Source organism: Salvia hispanica, chromosome 5, assembly GCF_023119035.1.
Source record: "Salvia hispanica cultivar TCC Black 2014 chromosome 5, UniMelb_Shisp_WGS_1.0, whole genome shotgun sequence".
Lineage (NCBI taxonomy): Eukaryota > Viridiplantae > Streptophyta > Magnoliopsida > Lamiales > Lamiaceae > Salvia > Salvia hispanica.
The window spans coordinates 21,059,247-21,083,822 of NC_062969.1; the positions used below are offsets into that span (position 1 = coordinate 21,059,247).

Genomic DNA, 24,576 nt, shown 5'->3' on the forward strand with positions numbered 1-24,576 from the left:
ATCGAAATCGGCGACATGGGTGGAATGGAGTGTGATGGATGATTGAAGAGAGAGAGTCTCTTCTCATTTAGGATTTGATTTACAAAATATACGTTCCCTGAATTAGAGGATGTCCATATTCAAATCAAATTAATATGGATTGACAAATATACCCTTAGCAAGCAATATCTTATACATTAACATGCAATTCGGACTCTATTTCTACAAATCAATCTGACGCGTTTATACAGAGATCCAATGAATGTAATTGGTGGTACATTGTCACTCTAACTATGGTGTCACCCTAGTGCTCCCCTTAAAATAAGATATATATATATATATATATATATATATATCTTATTTTGTTTGTTTGTTTGTGAATAATATTTAGATAATATTTGTTCATCTCTCTTTTATTCTATATCTTGCTGTTATAGAAAATTATTTACTTTGATTATTTGGGATTGCCAAATTGAGTATTATATTCATTTTGTAATGTTTCAATGAGTTAGTAGTGGTCTCCAATTTAAGTTTCTAATATGTATGTACTTATTGTGCATTTTATTTTATGTAGATGCAATTTAAGTTTCTAATATGCATTTACTGAATTGTGCATTTTCTTTTATGTAGATAAATGTATCGTTATTTCAAGAAAGTTTCTCCTGTTGCCGAGGTCTCATCTTCGTCAGTGAATGAACCTCCACTTCTCCAACCACAAGAGTTACCGATTGAAGACAAAGATAAAGTCGATTTAGAGGATGAACCCGCACTTCTTCAATCTCAAGAGTTACCAAATGACGACAATGATAAAGTTGATTTGGAGAAGCTTCCAAGTGATCCCGGGAACGACCTGACATAATGAGTTATCCACAAAACTTAATAGAACAAGTTCATAGAGCTTATTTACTAAGAGATCCATGTCAACCACGCAACCATAATGTCCTTTCTACAAGTAATGGAAATTGAAAACGTAAATTTGTCTCACTTTGGTTTGATGAATTTAAGCCTTGGTTGGAGTATAGTGTTTCAAAGGAAGCTGCTTACTGCTTATATTGCTATCTTTTCTCAAGACTTCACGGAAATGGGCAACATGCCTTTGTATAAAAATGATTTACTACTTGGGGCAAGAAAGAAAGGTTAAGAGATCATGTTGGAAATCATACAAGTGCTCATAATAGGTGTAGATTAGCATGTCAGGATATTATGAATCAAGCTCAACACATTGAAGTCTCTATATCAAAGTAGTCAACACAATCGAAGCTTGATTATCGCAGCAGATTAAATGCAACAGTTGTTTGCCTTCGTTATCTTATCATGCAAGGAATGCCTTCTCGCGGACATGATGATTTGAAGGATCCTTAAATCAAGGTAACTTTCTTGAGCTTTTGAAAGTTATTTCCTCTTGCAGCGATGAGATATCTAGTGTTGTACTAAAAAATGCTCCTGACAATCTCAAACTATCATCACCGAGAATTCAAAAAGACATCATAAATGCATTTGCTGTTGAGACAACAAAAGTCATTGTACAAGATATGGGAAATGATTTTTTCTCCATATTAGTTGATGAGTGTCGAGATATATCTGTCAAAGAGCAAGTGGGTGTTGTGGTGCGATATGTGGACAAGAATGGATGTGTTATGGAACGTTTTCTTGGTGTGGTGCATGTTAGTGACACGGTTGCGACCTCACTGGAGAAGGAACTTGATTCTTTGTTATCTACTTATGATTTAAGTGTATCTAGTTTGAGAGGACAAGGATATGATGGTGCAAGCAACATGAGAGGAGAATTCAATGTGTTGAAAAGTTTGATACTTAGGAGAAATCCCTGTGCTTATTATGTATATTGTTTTTCTCACCAGCTTCAACTCACAATTGTCGTTGTTGCCAAAAAGCATACAAGTATTGGTTCTTTTTATAATACTATCAACCGTTTGTGTAATGTTATTGGAAGTTCTTGTAAGCGCAGAGATATACTTAGAGAAAAGCAGAGAGAGAAAATTTTAGAGCGGATTGCAAGTGATGAAATTCATACCGGGAGAGGATTGAATCAAGAGATGGCGTTAAAGCGGCCTGGAGATACTCGTTGGAGTTCACATTATGGTACTCTTATCAACTTGATGCAATTTTTTTCTTCTATTAATGATGTTTTTGTATATGTGGGGGAGAATGCTCATGAGTATCCACATAGGGCTGAAGCTAATGATGTGTCAGCAATAATTAATCTCTTTGAGTTTGTCTTTGTATTACATCGTATGAAGCAATCTTGGGAATCACACATGAACTCTCTCAAGTGCTACAGAAAAAGGATCAAGAATTGTCAATGCAATGAATCTTGTCAAGGTAGCCAAAGCACGTTTGCAAATGTTGAGGGAAGAAGGTTGGGAGGGTTTACTTAATGAAGTTTCTGAGTTCTGTAACAAATATGAGATAAATGTTCTTGACATGGAAGATGAGTTTGTGCCTCGAGGAAAAGTAAACCGTAGAGCTGAAAAAAGGAAGAATCTCCACTATTATCGAGTTGGGATATTTTGTTTTGTGATTAACATGCAAGCTCAAGAGTTAAACCATCTTTTTGGTGAAATTAACACAGACTTACTTTCATGTATGGCATGTTTTGATCATAGAGATTCATTTTCTGCGTTTGATTTGGAGAAGCTGCTTCGTCTTGCTAGTTATTATCCATCAGAATTTTCTGGAGTTGCTTTGAAAGAGCTTGAAAATCAACTTGAAAGCTTTATTTATGATGTGCGGATAGATGAAAATTTTTCACAAGTATTTGGGATTGGTGGTCTTGCTAAGAAGATGGTTTCTACAAGAAAGCTTGAAAATTTTCCATTGGTTTATTTGTTAGTCAAGTTGTCATTGATCTCGCCGGTTGCTACTGCCTCAGTGGAAAGAGCTTTTTCAGCAATGAAGATCATCAAGAGTACTCTACGTAATAGTATGGGAGATCAACTGTTACATGATTGCTTAGTTCCTTACATTGAAAAGGATGTCTTTGTTCATGTTAGTAATGAAACTATTATGCAGCGATTTCAGAAGATGAAAAATAGAAGAGAAATGTTATGATATGATTGTATTTGACTTTAATATTTAAACATTATTATTTTATTTTTATATTTTTATTTTATTTTTTAAAATTATTTTTGGACCCCATCGTTAAAATCTTGCGTCCGTCACTGCGGACAGGGACACAGAGTATATTTAGTTTTGGGGGTGTAAAACTAAATGATTTGAAGCAATTCTATATCAAGTCATCTGTCAGGGTCCATTAGTTTGATGTTAATGGAGAAAGAAACTTATGTTTAAATCAAGCTTGACCCTTGCTCACTTGGCTTCAATCGTGTCAACTATCAAAGACCATGTTCTTGAACAATGATAACAGATAAGTGTATGGCACCCATCTGTCATCCCCTTTATGTTCAGTAAGTCGCACTTGACAAAATCCTTCTTCTACGACTTTTCTTTCAGTTACTGGCATAGGTCATTACCGTTGACATAGTCATCGATCTGCATATTATAATTATGATTCATAAAACTTTTTAATTTTAAATTTTGCACCCTCTGAATCTTATCTCATGATATCAATTGCTGACAAATAACATGCACAATTAGAAAAATAATTAATAATGCTCAAAGTCATGGATATTTGACTATAGAATTTCTGACAAAAATATTGTAGACTTGACCATTACAATTTGAGAACTATTTATAAGACAGAAAAACCCTTAACAAGCATAACTCTAATGAAAACGTGCCAAAAAGTTAATCTAACTAGAATTAATTCCTACAAATTCTCTATATTTAATACAATAAAAAAAATCGTTAAGGCCATTTTTAATGCTAATTGTATTTTTAAATATACCACCAATGCTTCAAAAGACATTCTTATTGTTGGTGACCCAACTAAAATTAGAGGACGCAAGTGGAAGCGTTCTAAAAAAGCAAAAGATTAAATTAAATTATCATTAATTTAAGGCGCTTTGTTTTGTGTTCTGAATTGTTGTTATTATTTAAAATTTTCCAATGCAATTAATTGCATTTCGATTTTTATGTCTTTAAAAAATAAGTTTTTGTACAATAGCTGTGACGCCCCACTTTTTGAACCCTAATTCTAGAACCATAAAATTTTTGCATTAAATGCTTTTAATGTCGTGAAGTATGTGCATTAAATGATGAGTAAATTAATTGCATGATTCTTTGTGACCTAATTGCGTTTTGGAGTTGAGATTGGTTTGAATAGTCTATATTGTTGAAAATGTGACGTGGCCGTGGAATGGTCAATGTCGTTAAAAAAATGTGACGTGGAAGTGGAATAGTCAAAAGGGATGAAATTGTGATGTGATCGTGTTAATTTTTGATGTGGGGTGAAATATATCGTGGCGAATTATTTCCTAAGGGATGAGTGAGATTACATAGGATTTTCATAAATATCATACATATTTTATTTGGAATTTTCGACCACCATGCTTTATTGGAGAGGAATCATATTTTTCTTGGATTTTATTAAATGCTTGGGATATTTATCCAAATTAAATCCAAAGTCTAATTATTCTCTAATTCCTTCATGGAATTTTCGACTCCTACCTTGTTCCTAGGGAGATTTCGAAAATCCCCTTATTTTATAGGAGAAGGAATTGTTTATTATCTTATTTGATCCCATATTTATTCCCTCTCATGAATAAATTCAAATATCCAAGCATATCTTACCATATCTAAACAGATCTTGCCATATCCTATTTAAATTAGAATTTAAATTTGATTCCTTGTGGGAGAGACTCAAAATCACGCCACTTTCCTAGTATTATTGAGAGAATTATTATTTTTATTCTGCTTCGTGAAATCTCTTGCTCCATGAAAATCCAAATAAATCCTACGCAAAATTTAATAGGCAGAAATCGCTACTCCTTATTTTAATAGTGGGATTTATTATTTTCTACCCCGTTATATTTTATTCTGCTCCGTGATATTTTATTCTACTCCGTAAAATAACAAATTAAATCATAGGCTAATTAAATAGCCTAGATTTCGAATTACTCCTTATTTCTCCCCAAAAATCACGTCAACTCCCTCTTCCATATCTTCTCAAATCCTTAATTTATTTAATTAGAGATATTATATCTTGCACTCTATAAATACATGAGAAACCCTAACCCTAGCTCACACAAATCACGCTCCCTCTCTCTTGAAAATCACGCCTCCCACTCTCTCCACTCTCTCTCAATTTTTCTTCAATTTTTCTCCGATAATTCTTCATCTTTTGAGAAGAATTTAAGTTGAAGCCTCAAGAATTGTTGAAGAATCAAGATTATACTTTGTTTCTATCGATCGTTTTTATCAAGAAGAGGTATTTTGATCTATCTTTTCTCATCTAACCGATTAATCGGTGTTCTTAAACCCTCATGCATATAGATCGAGTGAGAAGGGGAAACAATTGATGAATGAGAATTGATGTGCGTGTGTATGTGTGTGCATCGGTGTGCGTGCATGTGTGTTTGTGTGTGTGCTTGTGATATGTGTTGAAGAACACTCATGCATAACATGATTTGATGATATATCTGGAGTTGTAGTGCGAATAAAATTGATATGATGAGCATGTCTGATTTTTTTGAATGATAATATAAAACGAATCGATGGGAAAAAGGGAAACGTTGGGAACATGCATGTTTTTGTGTAGATGATGAGACTTACTTGTGATACACATAATTTAAAGGTGATAACTCGCGCTCTCGGCGTGATAGCAAAGGGAAGAGCGTACTTGAGATCTAAGGAGTCGAGGTGGACTTTATTTACTAAACTCTTTTATTACCAAAATAATGATTATGGTGTTATAAGGGTGGCTTAAAAAATTATGCCATGCCTGTGATTATTTTGATGATGTTGTGTGTCTGATGCCTAGTTTGTGAGTTCGCTCCATTAGGCTATAGGGCTATATAAACGAATTCGGGTCTGAGTAGGGCCGCAAACCCTATTAGGCTAGTGTACACAGTTGGGATCGGGAGCCGTCCTTGCTAGTCGGCCGGTCTCGTGGGCGAATAGTGTGGCCTCACTTTCGTCGCACTATGGAATTGATGTGAATTGTGGATTGTTGAGAAAAAGGGGGAAATTGTTTGACTGACCAGTTTATGAAATTATTTTGTGATACTCGATGATATTCTTTTATAAATGCAAACTCAAGTTCACTATGGTAAGGATGACATATCTATTAAAATATTTTGGCATGAGTCCACTGAGTATGTTAAAGTACTCAGCCCTGCATGTGTTTTCCCTATATGCAGGTTGAGCGGCGACGAGCGGTTGGCGGTGTTGAGAAAATTAATTGAATAATAATAAGATCATTTTGAAACATCGAGTGGAGCTGTGTCTTCATACATGACTTCACTTTTCTCTTGGATGCTTCCGCTGAAACATGAACTTCTTATCGTTTAATTGAGTTTGAACTTATTCCATTTTGTTTAGAATATCGAGACATGATACATTTTGGATTATATTAAACCCTTGTCGTTTTGGGCATAAATTGTGATATCTATTCTTCATTGAATTTCATTGTTAAGCCGTTGCCTTATTGTTTTAATTGTTCATTAATTACCTTGGTCAAACACTTTTAATGAAACTCTAGCCTACGTTCTTGTTGCATTTAAATTCGCCTAGATCGCGATCGTCGCATTTATTATACTCTAGAAGGGTGGTCGTGAAAATAACTCTAACCTCATCATGCTTCATTCGTCCCATTAGTATTGAATCATGTTTATTTTTAGGCAATTTCATTAGAACTGAGTCATTTCATTTTTTGACAAAATATATATACTTTAAGGAAATGTTCACGTCCAATGCCTAAATATTTATACAACGTAAGAGGTGGTTAAAAAATGTCTGGCAACTACTAATCAAATTGTCAAGAAATAAATATACGTGGTCCCTATAAATAATGTGGTATACAAGAGAGTCTCCCATGGCCATGATCACATCTCCATTCAAATTGTCAAGAAATTAATATACGTGGTCCCTATTAATAATGTGGTATGCAAGAGAGTCTCCCATTTCCATTCACGATTCATCCCCACCACAAGTCTACTACGACCAAACATTTAGTCTTTATTTTATTTTATTTTTTATGAGTAAATAATTTTAAATTTAAAGGTCGCGTCATATATAGCTTGAGACTTTTGGCCTAAAGCATTAACTTAACTATTGCTTGACCAACTCACATACGCAACATTTTGTGTATACGGTATGGACTTGGTTGTTTGTAAAAGGGAGTGGTGAATTTGGTTGTATTTTCTTTTTTACCTTTATAAGATAATGTTTGGATTAGAACACATATCGTTTTACAAAATAAAGTTGCATAAAAACTGTGTCGCCCAAGGAAGGGGTCATCTTTCTTATGACGGAGAAGTATAAAACCAATACTATATAAATATGAAACTCATATTCCACTAACTTTTTCCACTCATTTTTTATCGCATTTATTAAAACGAGTTAAATGTCGGTAATATTTCACATATGGAGTGAGTGGATGAATCAAGTGTAATGTTGAAAAGTGAAAGTGAGATAATTAAATAAATAACATCATGAAAAGGACAATAAACTATTTATTTAATATAGTATAACTGTATAAGTCGTCTCCAAAGTGAAGTAGTGAGATGTTTTAATCAAATACTTGAATTGGTCTAAAATGTACATATACGTAACTAATAGTCGTCTCCAAAGTCAAGTAGGGATACTACCTCCGTCCCCCAAAATTTGCTATACTTTGACCCGACACGATGATTTTAAGAAATGTAATGGAAAGTGAGTTGAAAAAGTTGATGGGATGTGGGTCCTACTTTTAAAGTATTAGTTTTATAATAAAATGTGAGTATGAATGAGTTAATGGAATATGGGGTCCACTACCAAAAATAGTAAAAGTGAAGTGTATCAAATTTTCAGGGACGGACCGAAATAGTAATATGTATCAAATTTTCAGGGACAGAGGTAGTATTTTAAGCCAAGTTTTATTTATTTTTTATCAAGATAATTATACGCTCTCATTCAGCAAAACTCATTCATTATGTGTCCTCTGCAACTGATCATCTCTATCTTCCTAATTCTCCCACCATCACTACTCTCCGCCGCTCTACATGCCAAACCGGGATGCCTCGACCGGTGCGGTGATTTACTCATTCCATATCCATTTGGAGTTGGGCCGAATTGCAACCTCAACCCATATTTTGACATCAACTGCGATTCTTCCACAAATCCTCCAAAAGCTTACCTCTCCATATTGAAGAAACAAGTTATTGAATTCAATCAAACTTACATTCGCCTCCAAAACCCCTACATGATTTCAGCCTGCTATGATGAGGATCTCTCAACCCACAATCAACATAGTATGAGTGTGAACTTGTCGGGAACTCCCTATATTCTTTCTTCTGAAAACGTGCTCACTGTAATCGGGTGTGATGATATGGTGCTGCAATCCAACGGAAGTTCCACCCTTGGCGGCTGCTCGGCGTTTTGTGCTGACAAGAGTGCTGGCTTCGGAGACTGCCACTTCAATGGTTGTTGTCATCAAGAGTTCGAAGGTAATTGTGTTAGTTTTGTTTTGATTCGCAATAATGTTTTAACGTTACAATAACACATACTAACAGACTAACCGTCTCTTATGAATTTGTGACCAATTAAGGATTAATTATCTAATCTGTTCATATCTTTTTTGATTTATCAGTTAATACAAGATCTTAATATTCGAAATATGACAATTCTATCTCAATCTTTCCAACGTATCATATGGATGCTAATCTTATTAATTTGTTCAATTTCATCAAATAGGAGTATTTTAACTTGGAGATAATTGTTTCTAGAATATAAAATAATAAAATAAAAATATTAATTAAATCGCAATCATTTGGCTAAACTTTATCCAAATATTATTAAGAGGACAATCCCAGCGTTCACCTTCAATTCATCCAAATATGCGGACTTCTTAATTTTAATCTATGCGAAACACTCCCTCGTATCTCCATTAAATTTCTCATATAAATTTCTCATATTTTTTTATTGAGTAATTTCCAATAAATATCTTATTTCATTTTTACTATTTTAAATGATGGATCACATATTTTACAAACTCATCCTACTCACAATTATTATAAAATTAATATTTCATCCGTCCACAAAAAATATTCATATTTTGTCATTTTAGGATGTCACAAAAAATTGTCCATTTCAAAATATGGAAAGTTTATCCCTTATACTTTACTCATGTTTTCTTCTCTCTCATATTTTACTTTAAAGACTTTTTCTTCATACCTTTCTTAGTTTACCTATTTTTTTTATTCTCTTTTACTTTACAATATTTTTATTAAAACTCGTATCATTCACAAATAAACAATTTTCTTATGGTCGAAGTGAGTATAAAAAAGTAGGATTCACATCTAATAAATTTTTTACTCAGTTTCCTTCACTAAGTTAATATGACACATCTACTGGGGAGCGAAAAGAGCAATTTTTTTAACAAAAACATTGGATACTCTCTTATGTTGGCTACAAGTTTCTTATTAACAAAGATAAGGTAGTGGCTATATTTGTAAAGAAAATTAGTAGGGTCAAAGTTCGAATAATAGAAGAATAGTCTTTTGCGAAATCATGCAAAGGACAAAATTTATAACGTTACTAAGAGTATGAACTTTTCATTTTTAGTTAATCCCATAAAAGTATGAATTTTCTAATTTTAAAATATTTAATACTTAACTAATAATATGGAATTCACTACCCACTTACACTACTTTCACTATTATCTCTATTAATCTCTCTTACATTATCAGTTATGCATTAAAACACATGTCCAACCAAGAGTGCATACTCTCGTGTAAAGGAGAGAGAATAATATACTTTTTCCATTTTTCTATTTTTGGAATTTAATTCTCTACACATTAATGTTGTGAGTTTCGCTGTTCACTACCTACTTTTTTTCTTTCAATTCTCATATTTTATCAAATTCACATTAAAATTATTCTCGTCTCCAATTCCCTAACTATTTTAGGAGTAGAAGGAAGTACAGGACTTTTCTTGGAAGCAGAACTGATTGACTTGAGCGGAAGATCACAACGTAAAAAGCTTTTCCCATGCAGCTATGCCTTTATCCAGGAGGCGACAAATACTAATGAAACAGTATTTTCATATCCTTTGTACTATCTGAATAACTCAACGGCATTGTTAAATGATGATTGGGCTTCTGCAACAAGGCCACTAGTAGTGCGCTTGGACTGGCTCATTGAGGCTGAGAACTGCAGCCGTGCTATGAATTCCAGCACTTACGCATGTCTAGATGAAAAGAGTGTTTGTGTTGATTATAGTACATATTCGTATAACAAAGATGTTACAGGATACACATGTAGCTGCGTGCAAGGGTACGAGGGAAATCCGTACTTACTAGGAGGATGCCAGAGTTAGTTTCTTTTCTCTCTAGTTTCCATACTTGATATGAAATTCAACACATGAAGTTTAGTTAATTTCTAGTATGATGTTTATTCTAAATACATGGTTGGGGTAACTTGGCTCTGTCTCATTTGCTTCTTTGCTAGCAATTTCCTCTTCAAGTTCAATTGCCAAACGTGGATGCATAGATCAATGTGGGAAAGTATCGATTCCATTTCCATTTGGTATGGGTCCAAATTGCTACCTGGAGCCATCTTTTGAAGTTTTCTGCAACAATGACACCAACCCCGCGACACCCTTCCTCAGTCTTTTGAACACTGAAATCGTTGAGCTGAACTCATCAAAAATTGTCGTCAACTACATGAACCTATCCTCTAATTGCAACAGTGGGTCAGACTATCAATCTGAGCCAAGATTAACAATTGACTTGTTGAAAACGCAATATAGTTTATCAGATGACAACTGGATCACCGCCGTTGGCTGCAATGTGATGGCTGTCGGGGTTATTGGACAAGACAAACGAAGTTCTATTCGCAGCATCTGCACAGCCATTTGTTTCGACAGTATGATCTATGCTGATGGTAGAACTATAGCATCGTGCGAATATGGACCAACATCTTTTGCAGGTGAAGGTTGTTGCAGAGTACCAATTCCAATAGGTAATAATCATTTGATTTCTAAAAGAATTTGATAGGTATTTTTGGTTTATAATTATGGGTCGTTTTTAAGATTACTTTGAAAATGTTCGGCACCGGATTTTATAGTTATTTTTGTAAATAAAGTGAGAGAGAATAAGGGTTCAGAGTTACGTTGGAGAGAGAAGCTGATATAATGTTATTTTTTGTATGGGATGTCCAAAACAAGATAACAAGTCACTTTTATCAGCCTAGAAGGAGTATTTAATACTATGCTCCGAGATATTTTATTTTCTACATTCGTTTTGAAAAAATAATTATAAATAATTAAAGTAAAAAAAGAGTACCGTTTTTTCACTTTAATTATTTAATATTATTTTTCCTAAATGAGAGCAGAAAATGAAACGCCGCGGAATGAAGGTAGTAGTAATTTTCATGGTACACTTCCTTGCAAACCTGTAATCCTGTACATTCTCTAAGGGTTTGTCTAGTTCGTTTTATTTTCTACATTCGTTTTCTAGTTTTATCAAGAAAAAGATATTTATAAGCTCAAGATATAGTTATAATTCTATATACTATCTTAACTAGGAAATGTTGCGGTTATAAGTGATATATGTGTTGGATCATTTGCAGGTACAACTTACCTTGAATTAAATATGACTAATCTCAAAGAACCACGGACAAGTGTCAATATTTCTTGTAGCTATGCCTTCATTGCATATGCTAAAAGAATGAATGAAAATGATCGTTATAGTAGTGGAATCTCGTTCATGAATTACTCAAACCCAGTCCAACTTTATGTTCAGCCGAGCTTGGCATTGGATTGGAGGATCGGAGCGATGAATTGCAAAGAAGCACAGCAGAATCTCTCTAATTTAGTATGCCAAGATAATAGTGAATGTGTTGATTTTGATGCTACGCTTGGAGGGTACCTCTGCAACTGCTCCAAAGGATACATAGGAAATCCTTACCTCAATCCAGGGTGCCTAGGTTGGTTACCTCTAATCTTTTGCCTTGTTATGCTATAATGATTCACTATTTCGAAATTCACCTACAGATTTATGCTTTATCAAATTACGAAGAGTGATTATGTATCGAGCAGATATTGATGAATGCGCTGATAATTCAACTAATACATGCGTCTCAAATTCAATTTGCCGAAATGGTCCGGGGACATTTCGCTGCTCGTGTCCAAAAGGGTATATTGGTGATGGGAAAAAAGATGGCACGGGATGCATTTCGCAGCCGCCATCCAAAACCAAGATGATTATCTTGATAGGTAACAATATACTGGTCCAACTCTCATATCAATCAGATATGCTTTGCTCATTGAGTTTTACTTATATGTAAAATTGAGTTAATTTTCTCACAATTAAGATTGCATGTAGGTATAGGCTCTGGAATGGGGTTTCTGCTTCTAGTCTCGATTTTCTTTTGGTTATATAAATTGTTGAGAAAGAGAAAGGAAAAAATGGTAAAAGACAAATTCTTCAAACGAAATGGTGGTCTTCTCTTGCAACAACAGACGAATGAAGGGGCACTTGGAAAAACAAAAGTTTTTCCTGCAAAAGAGTTGGAGGTGGCTACAGATAACTTTAATGAGGGCAGAATTATTGGACAAGGAGGGCAAGGCACTGTCTACAAAGGAATGTTATATGATGGTAAGATTGTTGCGATAAAAAAATCAAAGTTGGTCGAGGTAAATCAGTTAGAACAGTTTATAAATGAAGTGGTGATACTATCGCAAATCAATCATAGGAACGTGGTCAAACTATTGGGGTGTTGTTTGGAGACTGAGGTTCCTCTTCTTGTTTATGAATTCATGCCAAACGGCACACTTTTTGATCTCATACATGATCCAAGTAGTGAATTTCCATGTACATGGAACATGCGTTTGAAAATCGCAGCAGACATAGCTGGTGCACTAGCGTACTTGCACTCTGCATCTTCTGTGCCTATCTATCATCGGGATATCAAGTCTAGTAATATTCTTCTTGATGAAAAATATGTTGTCAAAGTATCAGATTTTGGAACATCAAGGTCCGTTGCTACAGATCAGACTCACTTAACTACTCTGGTTAAAGGCACGTTTGGATATTTAGATCCAGAATATTTTCGGTCTAGTCAATTCACAGAGAAGAGTGATGTTTATAGTTTTGGGGTAGTTCTTGTCGAGCTTCTTACTGGGCAAAGGCCAATATCTCTTGATAAAACAGAAGAGGAAAGAGGCCTAGCGGCTCGGTTCCTTGTATGCATGGAAGAAGAATGCCTGGGCACGATTTTAGATCTGCAAGTACGGGAGCATGGAAGAAAGGAAGAGGTGAGCCTAGTTGCAAAGCTTGCACAAAAATGTTTACACTCAAAAGGAAGAATGAGACCAACTATGAAAGAAGTTGCCACTGAATTGGAAAGTTTTAGGATGTCTGAAATATCTAGTGGTGTTAATGATGAATCAGAAGATGTGAGATCTTTTGATGATATGTGTCCACGATGATAGGCACTTAGTACACATGCAAGCTCAGTTATAAAAATGCTTCTGCATCATCACCAGACACGCATCCGTTAGTGTTAGTTGAAAGTGTATCATAACATAGATGCATTTATAGTAGTCTCGAATCAGATGATCAAGACTTGGTTATATGCGATCTCTGAGATTGAAGATGGGAATATCAAGTAATCGCTTTATAATTGTTTTAAATTTTTTTTATCACATGTTGATATTTTAGATTTGTGGTTTTGAATCTTTGTTATTTAGTTACTTGAATTTTGTTATTGTGTTGATTCGAAGTGAATGAATTGAAAGTTTATTATTACAGAATGTTTTTTATATATTGATTGCTAAGTTGTTGAGGAATGTGTGGTGAATAGAAATGGTGAACTGATGGAAGAAGAAGAAAGAGTTGAAGCTCGTTTTAGCTTAGAAGGTTCAGGAACCGTTGGATCCAGTATAGATTAAATCTTTTAATCTGGATCGTTGCATTCATACTTGTTGGAAATTTATGTGGAGATAAATGAAACAAGACCAACAAGGTGAATACTTTGTGTAGAGAACTCTTGTTGAATACTTGAATGAATAATGAGTACAAGGATCATCCTATTTATACTAGTGTAGGAATGCACTAGTTGGATGAACCTACACAAATACATATATCAAAATTAAAGTAATACATAGAATTAATACTAGAAGTTGGACCATTAGTTCATGAATCTAGGAAATACATTAATCTTCAATACTCCTCCTTAATGTTTTTCCGGTAACTTCAAGCTTCTCTCTCAAAAGCTGAAATTTTGCTTTCGGAAGGGCTTTCATTGACTCTAAATTGTTGAGCATAGCCCTTGGCTACAAGCCTTGCTTTGAATTTCTAAATGGTTTTGTCTGGATCCATCTTGAGTTTGGAAATCCAATTTACTCCAATAACATCTTTGTTAGAAGGGCGATTTACCAATTCCCATGTATCCTTCTCCTTGATCTTTTGAAGCTCCTCCTTCATGGCTTCAATCAAGACAGATTCTTTATATGCTTCTAGAAGGTTGTGAGGATCGAGGAAAGAAACGTTACAACTTTCATAAATTTCAGTTTGTAACCTTGTTTTCCTCTGCAGTGAATCTGGTGATGGATGGTCTTCATCTTCTTTCTTTGTTTGGACAGCCACCGTGCCTTTGCCTTTGAAATCCACCAATTCACCATTTCCCATCTTGACTTTTGTTTTGACAGAACAGTTGATGTTGGTGAAGATGCTCTCATTTGGCGTCATATGGTTGTTGCATCCACTATCAATGAACCATGTGTCATTGATTTCTTCTTTTGAAATTTGACCAGCATAGAACAAATACTCGTGGTCTTCTTCAGAATAGTTGGCATGGTGCTTTTCTTTGTTCCTGCAGTCTGCTTCCTTGTGCCCAAATTTTAAGCAGTGCGAACATTGAGGCTTTCCTTTGTGGTAGCAATCACTTTCTGAATGATTTGTTCTGTTGCAAATACCACAAGGATGATATTCACCATTTATTTCCTTCCATTTGCTATCACTTGATCTCTTGAGATAGACTTTGGATTGAAAAGCATTTTCCAAAGTTTCTTCACTTCTTCTGGTCAATCTTTGCTCATGTGCTTGTAAAGACCCCATGAGTTCTACAAGTGATAGTGTAGATAAGTCCTTCGATTCTTCGATGGCTGCAACTACATGGTCATACTTTTCGGTGAGACTGATCAAGAATTTTTGAACAACTCTTGACTCTTCGATTGTTTCTCTATAAGATCTCATTTGATTGGCAAGATCAATTACTCTGGTGCTATATTGTATAGCATTCTCGGAATCTTTCATTTTGAGATTTTCCATTTCTCTTCTCAAGCTTTGAAGCTTAATGGTTTTGACCTTTGAACTCCCTTGGAATTCTTGTTGCAAGATCTCCCATGCTTCTTTTGAGGATGTGGCTCCCTTCAATCTGGGAAAGATGGCATCGCTTACGGCCATTTGAAGGTTGAATAATGCCGTAGCATCTTTTTGTTGTTCCTTCTTTTCTACCGCAACAGTGTTGCCTTCTGGAGGAATCTGTACGCCTTTTTCTATCACATCCCATAGATCTTTTGATAGAAAAAATGTCTTCATTTTGATACTCCAGAAATCATAGTTTTCACCAGCAAAGACGGGCAGTTGTCGACTTGCTCTAGAATTTGCCATTTTCTTCCACACCTTGATATAAGAACGACTTGGCTCTCGATACCACTTGTTGGAAATTTATGTGGAGATAAATGAAACAAGACCAACAAGGTGAATACTTTGTGTAGAGAACTCTTGTTGAATACTTGAATGAATAATGAGTACAAGGATCATCCTATTTATACTAGTGTAGGAATGCACTAGTTGGATGAACCTACACAAATACATGTATCAAAATTAAAGTAATACATAGAATTAATACTAGAAGTTGGACCATTAGTTCATGAATCTAGGAAATACATTAATCTTCAATAATACTAGCCATTGGTTAGTTGTGTGGGTTTAAAATTCTGGTTGTCTTCTTTCGTTTTCAGTTTTTTCCCTTTTCTCAGCTCGATCAAATCCGATCGATTTTGTACTCAATCAACACAAGTTCGACCATTGACTGATTGAGAAAAGTGCTGAATTGAGTGTGTGTGATTTTCACACAGTAAGATGGAAGAGTAATCGGACTTGGGTTTCTTTCGGCCAAGATGGTCGCCGGTCACTTTGCCTTCTATTTTCGATTCAGGTACTTGTTTTCAGCTTGCTGCTCGTTTTTCGTTTGTTTTGCTTGCGGTTTTGTTCTCTCTTTGATTGTGGTGGGCTGCGGAGTTTTTATTCATCCTGATGGAGGAATCTTCAGACGGGGGAAATGTAGAGGTGTCGTCGGTGGTTGGGAGGGAGGTTTTGGATTCCCTGGGGAAGGGTGTAAGTGCACGGAAGGTAGGGGGTCAGAGGAGGTCTTCTTGTTCTACTTGTACCAAATCGATGTCCCCTCGACTCAAACTGGCGGATATGAAGAGGGGAGGCGTTCGGGGGCGTAAAAATTCTTCGCAGAATCCAAAGGGAGCTACGATTGTGAGAGGGGTTAAAAAGACTGGAAATCGGAAAAAAGTACCCTTGACCCTCATTTCGGAGAACGAGGGCCAGCGAGATTTCTTCAATTTTGATTAGTGTACGGAGGTGGTTGAGGGTGGATCGAGTTTTCCTTCTGTGAATCCGGAAATCATGGATGTGGTAGGAGAGGAGTGTAAGGGAGAGGAGGTTTCTGGGGTGCAGGAGGTTAATCTCGTGATTTGGTGGTGAGCCTTCACAAAGATCTGGTGGTGGAGAATTCTGTGAAGGAGGTTGATACGAGTAGTGCCCCAATAACAGAGACAGACACTTCCGTGATGCAGGATAAGAAAGGGTAACAGTGACAACATCTTGATGCAGGATAACAGTGACAACATCTTGACGAGGACAGAAGAGAATGTTGCGGGAACGCGAAGGAAGAAGGGAAGAAAGGGTCAGACCCAAGTGGAACCGAGAGAAGATGGAAGGCCGAAGCGGCAACAGAAGAAGCCGGTGATGTTTGGAGACTTTGTGTCTCGTCAGTTTAGTACATCTATTATTTTAATTGGTGTCTTGTTAGTTTAGTATTTTGGTTATTTTTATTCTTTTTGAGTCGAGCATAATTATAAGCTCCGTGCTGGGTTTTCTTGTTGGTTCTTCCCTGGTATGATCGAGTCGAACCAAACCTAGGGTCCTTAGATATATAAATAGGGATTTTGTGTATTGATAAAATCAATCAATATATTAGAAATTTTCTAATTCTCTTGCATTACTTTTCCGCTAAGTTACATTTTCCACGGCCAAACCCTTGTTGGCGTGGGAAATTCGGTTGCTCGACGGAGATTCATCTCGGCGAACGGACCTTTATCCGACGAACCTCTTGTTAGAGTTTGTATACTAGAAATCACGTTTCGTTTGAATGAATACTATTACAACTTTTATTTTATTTTCTAAAGGAATAAACAGATTATTTTTTTCATAATGTTGTTATGTTTTAGATTTAATGGATGTTTATTACATATTTAAATGTATAAGTAACTTAACAAAGTCTAAGTCTTTGTTTTAGTAGATCGGTTGTGGGCGTCGTTCACTTTAAGGTAACACGGTCAGTTCTGAACAAAGAAAAAGAATAATTTCACAACCTAGATTGGCCTAGACTACCTATCGTGAAAGGTTGCAATGTCAGTCCGATTATTTCTAAGCCTTACTGAAATAAGATGACATTGGTGTGGTCTAGCACTGAATTGGATCTAACAGCGAGACATGTCTTTATGCTATCTACTGAAAGACAAGGTCTCGTAAATTATTGTTTCTTAATCAATGTACTTTAGCATCGAGGATACGGTATTGATTATGCATTACTTTGACTTACCAAATGGTGCGGGTTTTTCGCAATCCAATAAGCCTGGTATATTGGGTAGTGGTGATTAATATCTAGCGGTGCTAGGATTGCTATTATGTTGAATCGTGCGCGAGGTGAGTCTTGTTTGATAACATCCTCAAGAGGAGCTTGAAATAAGGTTTTATTATTCGGAACCTAGCTAGTTGGAGTTTGATTACTCTATGAATAAAAAATAAGAATTTCTTGCTGAGTCTTGGAATAAATAAGATATTAATTAATTAAGACTATAGCAGACAATAATTAATTAATGGATGCTTCTATCTTAAGCGCGGAAAATAAATAATAAGCAATGGAAACCCGGAGTACTTATAATTTCAGATTTGGATGGGGAGTGCAATATTACTTCTGTAGTGGCCGCTCGTAATATTCCAATTATAAGCTTATATTAAATTAGGTTTAATTTAATTAGTAAAAAGCTAGTTGAAGGAGCCCATATCCAAAACCTTCCATAGATCCATGTTTGGGCCCAATATATGACTTAATATAAATAGGAGAATAAAGAAGACAGAACATACACATTATTTTCTTCCAAATTGTCGCCCCCCTCTCTATAAAGGAAAGGGACGATTTTTCTCCTCCGTGGGAAAGGTTTTCCGTCTTCTTTATTTAAGTACTAGTATACTGGTGACATCAGCCCACCCTAATATCAGTTTATAATCCGGGAACCAGACAGAAGATCCGTGGTTTAGTACTGAAGATCTTCACGTGGAGAAGGCGCTAGCTATCTTCGATTCTTTGGAGAATCATCAAGGTAAAATAGCTAAACCGTAGAAAAGCATGTTTTAGATTTTAATTAATTTAAAGCATGATTTATTTGAGTTATGAGCATGATATATGTGATAATTGCGCGAATAGAATTTGTCTAAATAATCTGCTAAATAGATCAGGATTATTTGTAATCGATTTATGTGAGCGCTTCCGCTGCCAACCCCTTCACCTCTCGCCCCTGTTTCAGTTGCGAATTGCTTCGTAACATTTTGGTGCTTTCATTCGGACCTCATGATGATTGAAGGTTCTTCGGTTCGAACCAACGCAGAATCCATGGTCACGACCACACCAGCTGTTTCCGTCGAACTGACTGCCGCGATCGATCGATTCGCATCCCAATTGGAGAGACTTTCAGCGACAGTGGGTCGCTTGGAGTCAAGGATGGACATGAACGACCGGCAGAGTGGAGATATTCCGACGACGACCCGCCCTATTCCAGTGCCTCTGTTCTCAACCCAACCGTTGAGTTCACTGTCGTCCATCTTAACAACACCACTACAATCAACCCCTATTTGGACTCCTCCGGCATCTTGGTCGACCATTCCTCATACCATAGGTGGAAACCTCACAATTCTTGGGCCATTTGTTCAATCGGGAGCCCACTACTTATCTCTAACCCAACCGGTGCTGTCAGCGGTGACTACGTCATACGGCTTACCACCGTTTAGCCTGAGTTCGGGATCCGGTCTGCCGGTGTCTGCTGTGCAGCCTCAACCATAGCTCTCTCAACCGTGGCAGCCCGATTACTCGGGTTTTGGTATTTCTAGCTAGGCAACCATAAAATGCCCTCATCTTATAAGCCAGTACTCTTGCTGGAGTGCCCCGCCGAGCCGGCAACAATCAACTTTTGGTACACAGATCGGCGACCAGAAGCCTAACAAACTCAAGTTGGAGTCACCTCATTTCGACGGTACAGAAGTAAACAATTGGATTCGGAGTGTACAATACCATTTTGATCACGTGGGGACTCCGGAAGATCAACGGTTACATTATGTCATCATGCTCTTTGAGCCTAATGTGGTAGATGAAGGGACTGGCAGCGGAAGCACTTCCACTAAATCAATTACATAATAATTCTGATCTATTTAGTATTCAATCACTCGAAAGTTGATTTCTAGTATACAAACTCTAACAATCTCCCACTTATACTCAAAACAGCTTTCGAGTATACAAAAAAAATGTGCACTACGTCTAATTCTCCCACTTATACTGAAAGCGAGTTGAGATCTCGAGCGAGTCGAACTCCCATTCCTTCCACATGGCGCTCGAACGGGTTGACCGCCAATGCCTTTGTAAAAGGATCTGCCAGGTTGTTCTCTGACGCAATCTTGACCACTTGTATGTCTCCTCTCTGCACTATATCTCTGATGATATGATACTTCCTTTCTATGTGTTTGCTCGTTTTGTGAGCTCTTGGTTCCTTCGAATTTACCACAGCACCAGAATTGTCACAATAAATGGTGATGCTCTTGGGCAGATTCGTAACCACACCTAAGTCCATAAGAAAGTTCTTGAGCCATACAACCTCTTTTGCAGCCTCCGAAGCGGCCACATATTCGGCTTCCATGGTAGAGTGTCCAATGCATTTCTGCTTTACACTCTTCCAAATTACGGCTCCACCTCCTAAGGTAAACACATAACCAGAAGTAGATTTCCTCGAGTCTTGATCAGCTTGAAAGTCTGAATCAGTATATCCCAAAGGACAGAGCTCGCCTTCTTTGTAAACTAGAACATAGTCCTTAGTCCGTTTAAGGTACTTGAGTATGTTCTTTACTGTAGTCCAATGTACTTGGCTAGGATTTGACTGGTATCTTGCTACCATGCCAACAACAAAGCAAATATCAGGCCTTGTCTCGGAGACTATAGAATTCATAAGCTTTCGAACCTTTGGGGTATCCTATAAACAAACATATCTCTGTCCTTGAGTCCAGCTTAGTTGGATCCTTTTCCAAAACATGAGCTGGACACCCCCATATTTTGAGATGCTCTAGATTGGGCTTGCTCCCATTCCACAACTCATATGGAGTGGTAGGAACAAATTTTGACGGTAAATTGTCTAAAACATGGCTCGCGGAAAGCAAGGCATGTCCCCAAAACGAAATTGGCAGTCGTGCATAACTCATCATCGATCGGACCATGTTTGACAAGGTCCTGTTCCTTCTTTCAGCTACGCCATTCTGCTGGGGTGTGCCCGGCGCAGTCAGTTGGGATTCAATTCCCTCTACCGATAAATAGTCCAAAAACTCGGCACTAAGGTATTCGCCTCCGCGATCAGATCGCAGGCTTTTGATACGTTTTCCATGATGCGTCTCAACATAAGCCTTAAACTCATTGAACTTCTCAAAAGCTTCAGACTTAAAGCACATCAAATAAACATATCCAACTTTTGAGTAATCATCAATAAAGGTGATGAAATAGCGAAAGCCGCCTCTTGCCTCGGTTGACATTGGTCCACACACATCAGTATGAACGAGTTCTAGTACTTCCTTGGCCCTATTTCATTTCACCCTAAAAGGTCTCTTAGTCATCTTGCCTTCCAAGCAGGATTAACACGTGGAAAATGATTTAGTATCTAGTCCTTTGAGAAGGTCTTGATCCACGAGAGTTTGAATCCTCCTTTGGTTGGCATGACCAAGTCTAAGGTGCCATAAGTACGTTTCGTTCATTGAACTTGAAGGTTCCTTTCTTTTCTTTGAAATTTTCGATGCATTATTGAGTTCTAATTTGCGATTATTAAATTGTGTAGATATGATTGTGTACAAATTGTTTTCCATGATACCACGACAGATATAAGAACCATCTTTCTTAATAACACAACTGTCATTAAAAAAGAAATCGAATATCCATCAAAAACCAATTTAGAAACTGAAATTAAATTTTTTCTAAAAGAATATATCAACAAAACATTCTTCATAACCAAAAATATATCACTACTAAAACGCAAATAAACGTCTCCCACTGCTACGGCCGCCACATTAGTAGCGTCGCCCAGCTGGACTTCGATCTCTCCATCATATAGCCGTCTTGTCACCTGCATTAAGTCAAGATCAAAACAAATATGATCAGTAGCTCCAGTGTCTATAACCCAAGTATGAGATGAAGTCGAAGCCAAACATGACACGACAACTAGAGCTTGGTGCATACCTTGTAGCCTTACCCTTTTTAGGGCAGTCTGGCTTCCAATGCCTCTTCTCTCCACACCTGAAACACTTTCTTGTTTGCTTCTTTCCCGACCTCCTCTTTTTCTTTCCCTTAGCTTCCTTAGGTGCGACCTGGTTCGTCACTTTCTTCTTTCCTGCACCAGGCCTAGGGCCAGAGGAACGATGTGACGAACTAACCATCGCAGCCTTAGCTTGGTTCATGAGATCCTCTGCCGACTGAAGTTCAGTCAACAACTCAGCCAAGGTGTAATTTCTCTTGTTTATCTCAAAGTTGAGCTTGAATTGCTGAAAGCTAGGGGGCGGACTTTGAAGGAAGATAGTAACTTGGGACTCGGCATCAATGACGCCTCCCAAAACCTCAATTTCATTGAGGTGGCTCATCATCTCGAGAACATGGTCCCGCACAGACGAGCCTTCCTTCATAGTCTTGCACATGATACTCCGAAAGGCTTGAGACTTAGCCGTTCGATTCTGAGTACCAAAGAGATTTGTGAGATTTTGCATGATATCGGCGGCAGTCGCCATGGCGGCATGCTGATGTCTAAGAACTGTTGACATGGAGGCCAACATATAACACTTAGCCTTCTCATTCGCCTTATGCCACCGTCTATGCGCATCTCGCACTGCCTGCGCGGTGTTAGTCGCCGACACTGGGGGCCATGGAGTAGTGAGCACAAACTTGTACTCATAAGCCGTGAGAACGATGTCCAAATTTTGTTTCCATTCTATGTAATTTTGGCCCTCGAGTTTGTTTTCTTTAAGAATTGCAGAAAGAGGATTGAGTGACATGTTGACGATTTAGTTTGCATTGCAAAATAGAATATTTACTATTTGTCATAAACTTATGTGATGAAGTTGAGGAGATTAACCATAAAACTTTTCAAATTCTCACAACTGTAAAATTAAAATTTTGTACCCTCAAGCAGAGGTCAATACGCATTAAAATTTTAACATTTTTACTGGTCACAACACCGACGAATAGTCTAGAGACCGCAGCACGGCATGGCCGCCAAATGTTGCCTAAGCATGACCTTCAGATTTAGCATTACAGAGGCTTGTTTCTACAACACACTCCCATAACAATGCTCATGCGTTGATAACAAGACCAAGCTATCTCGTAAATTCTGTTTGGACTTCTGAAACTTGTAATTTCTTAGGATTATTGTCCCCACATGGGTGGCGATAATATTGGAAACTACTTTCTAGTCCATACTATTTACATCTGAGAAGTCCACCTATATGAACTCGCTATTTCTTAGGATTATTGTCCCCACAACATGGGTGGCGATAAGATTCAGAAATTATCTTCATAAGTTGTGGACCAATCGATGGAGACCATATACAAACTTAGTTCGTAATTATCGCTTAGATATTTAAGTTATGGTTTTTCATTAATTATCCTTAGCCTTAGTGCAGATTAAAGGCATAATTATAATCTGTTGGTATTTAATTGACTGGATAATTAAATCTTTTATAATCTTTTAAAACATCTTATTAAAGGATAATATATTAATTACTAAAGTTTAATCCATATTCATGTCTTCTATAAGATTTATCTAAAATAATTAATTATCTATATCTTGGACTGACATGAATAAATAAACTTAAATTAATTTCTTATTAAGATTGGGAAGAGAATAATACTATATTATTTAATGAAATCCTACATATCTATCCTTATTAGGATTCTAGATTTATATAAAATAATTAGGAAACTATTAAATTATTCTTGTCCATATCATCTAGGAATAAAATAAATATATTTATTTCCATAGATATAGTCAATAATCAAAATATTTTATTTCCATTAAATAATAATATTTTAATGATATCTTTTAATTTAGGAATCAAATAATCATTAAAATAATATTTCATCGTTATCTCGTCGCACAAGGTTGGCATCGCCGTCCAGCAGTTGCCGGCAGCCCGCGCGCCGGCGCGTCTGCTTTCTTTCTCCCACTACGGCGCGAATATGCTGCTACTCCCTCTGTCCACATTCGCCTCTGCGCGGCTAGCGCCGCGCTTCTCCGGCGGACTCCCTCCGTCGCACACGACGAGCTGGCAGAATCCAGCGGCCACCGCTCAGGGCACCTCCGCTCCGGACTACTGTCGTGCGACCTGGGTTCAACTAGGGCTAGGGTTAGGGTTTCACGCGGCGGAGAAGACATCCGCTGCTCTCGGACGAGCAGCGAGCTCCGTTATGTTCCACCGTCGTCGACCGCCGTCTGATCTAGGGAGAAGGCCGTCGTGGTCTTGCCGGCGGCGTGCACGAGCCCTCTCTCTTTTTAACGTCGCCGACCAATCGCACGCACACTCCCACTCAATCGGCGCGATACCTCGGGATCGCCTGTACCGGCGATCATACTGGCGGCGCGCACGAGTCCACACTCATCCACGCGTTGCTGGTCGATCGCCATCCGTACTCCCACTCGCTCGACAACCCTTCTCTGAATGCATGCAGCGCGATTCGTCTCGGCGCAAGCGCCGACGAATCGCACGTCTCGTGCACTCGCAATATTTGAGTTCTTTGTTTCGATTGTTCTTGCGTTCATCATGCAAAAAAAAAATTAACAACTAAAAACAAGAACATGCTTCGAAAACAAAAACGCATGCATATAGGAATTTCGCGAAAATTAAATCCAAATAATCAGAGCCAAAGACTGGCTCGATACCAATTG

General features: G+C 37.3%; 2 protein-coding genes across 3 annotated transcripts; both read left to right on the top strand.

The window, feature by feature from the left end:
* The first annotated feature begins 613 nt into the window (after positions 1–613).
* LOC125189613 (zinc finger MYM-type protein 1-like) lies at positions 614–3,048 on the top strand. Its single transcript, XM_048086875.1, has 4 exons — positions 614–812; positions 1,002–1,077; positions 1,388–2,229; positions 2,279–3,048. The coding sequence occupies exons 1-4, from the start codon at positions 614–616 to the stop codon at positions 3,046–3,048; spliced, it is 1,887 nt and encodes a 628-aa protein (XP_047942832.1).
* A 4,977-nt stretch (positions 3,049–8,025) lies between these two features.
* LOC125189124 (wall-associated receptor kinase-like 10) lies at positions 8,026–13,846 on the top strand. Of its 2 annotated transcripts, none has more exons than XM_048086344.1 (6): positions 8,026–8,543; positions 10,004–10,408; positions 10,545–11,057; positions 11,667–12,023; positions 12,091–12,312; positions 12,422–13,846. In XM_048086344.1, exons 1-6 carry the CDS (start codon positions 8,030–8,032, stop codon positions 13,525–13,527), a joined length of 3,117 nt encoding a protein of 1,038 aa, XP_047942301.1. In that variant the 5' UTR covers positions 8,026–8,029; the 3' UTR covers positions 13,528–13,846. The 2 variants fall into 2 exon arrangements, with proteins under 2 accessions (XP_047942301.1, XP_047942302.1); XM_048086345.1 differs by having other exon boundaries at positions 12,136–12,312.
* The last annotated feature ends 10,730 nt before the right edge of the window (positions 13,847–24,576 follow it).

Bases quoted from the DNA above. Each gene is read 5' to 3' on its own strand.
- LOC125189613 (XM_048086875.1), top strand. From the start codon at position 614: ATGTATCGTTATTTCAAGAAAGTTTCTCCTGTTGCCGAGGTCTCATCT. The intron at 1,078-1,387 runs GTATAAAAATGA...TTCCTCTTGCAG, and splicing joins GAAATGGGCAACATGCCTTT to CGATGAGATATCTAGTGTTG. The intron at 2,230-2,278 runs GTATGAAGCAAT...CAAGTGCTACAG, and splicing joins GTTTGTCTTTGTATTACATC to AAAAAGGATCAAGAATTGTC.
- LOC125189124 (XM_048086344.1), top strand. From the start codon at position 8,030: ATGTGTCCTCTGCAACTGATCATCTCTATCTTCCTAATTCTCCCACCA. The intron at 11,058-11,666 runs GTAATAATCATT...GATCATTTGCAG, and splicing joins CAGAGTACCAATTCCAATAG to GTACAACTTACCTTGAATTA. The intron at 12,024-12,090 runs GTTGGTTACCTC...ATTCACCTACAG, and splicing joins CCTCAATCCAGGGTGCCTAG to ATTTATGCTTTATCAAATTA.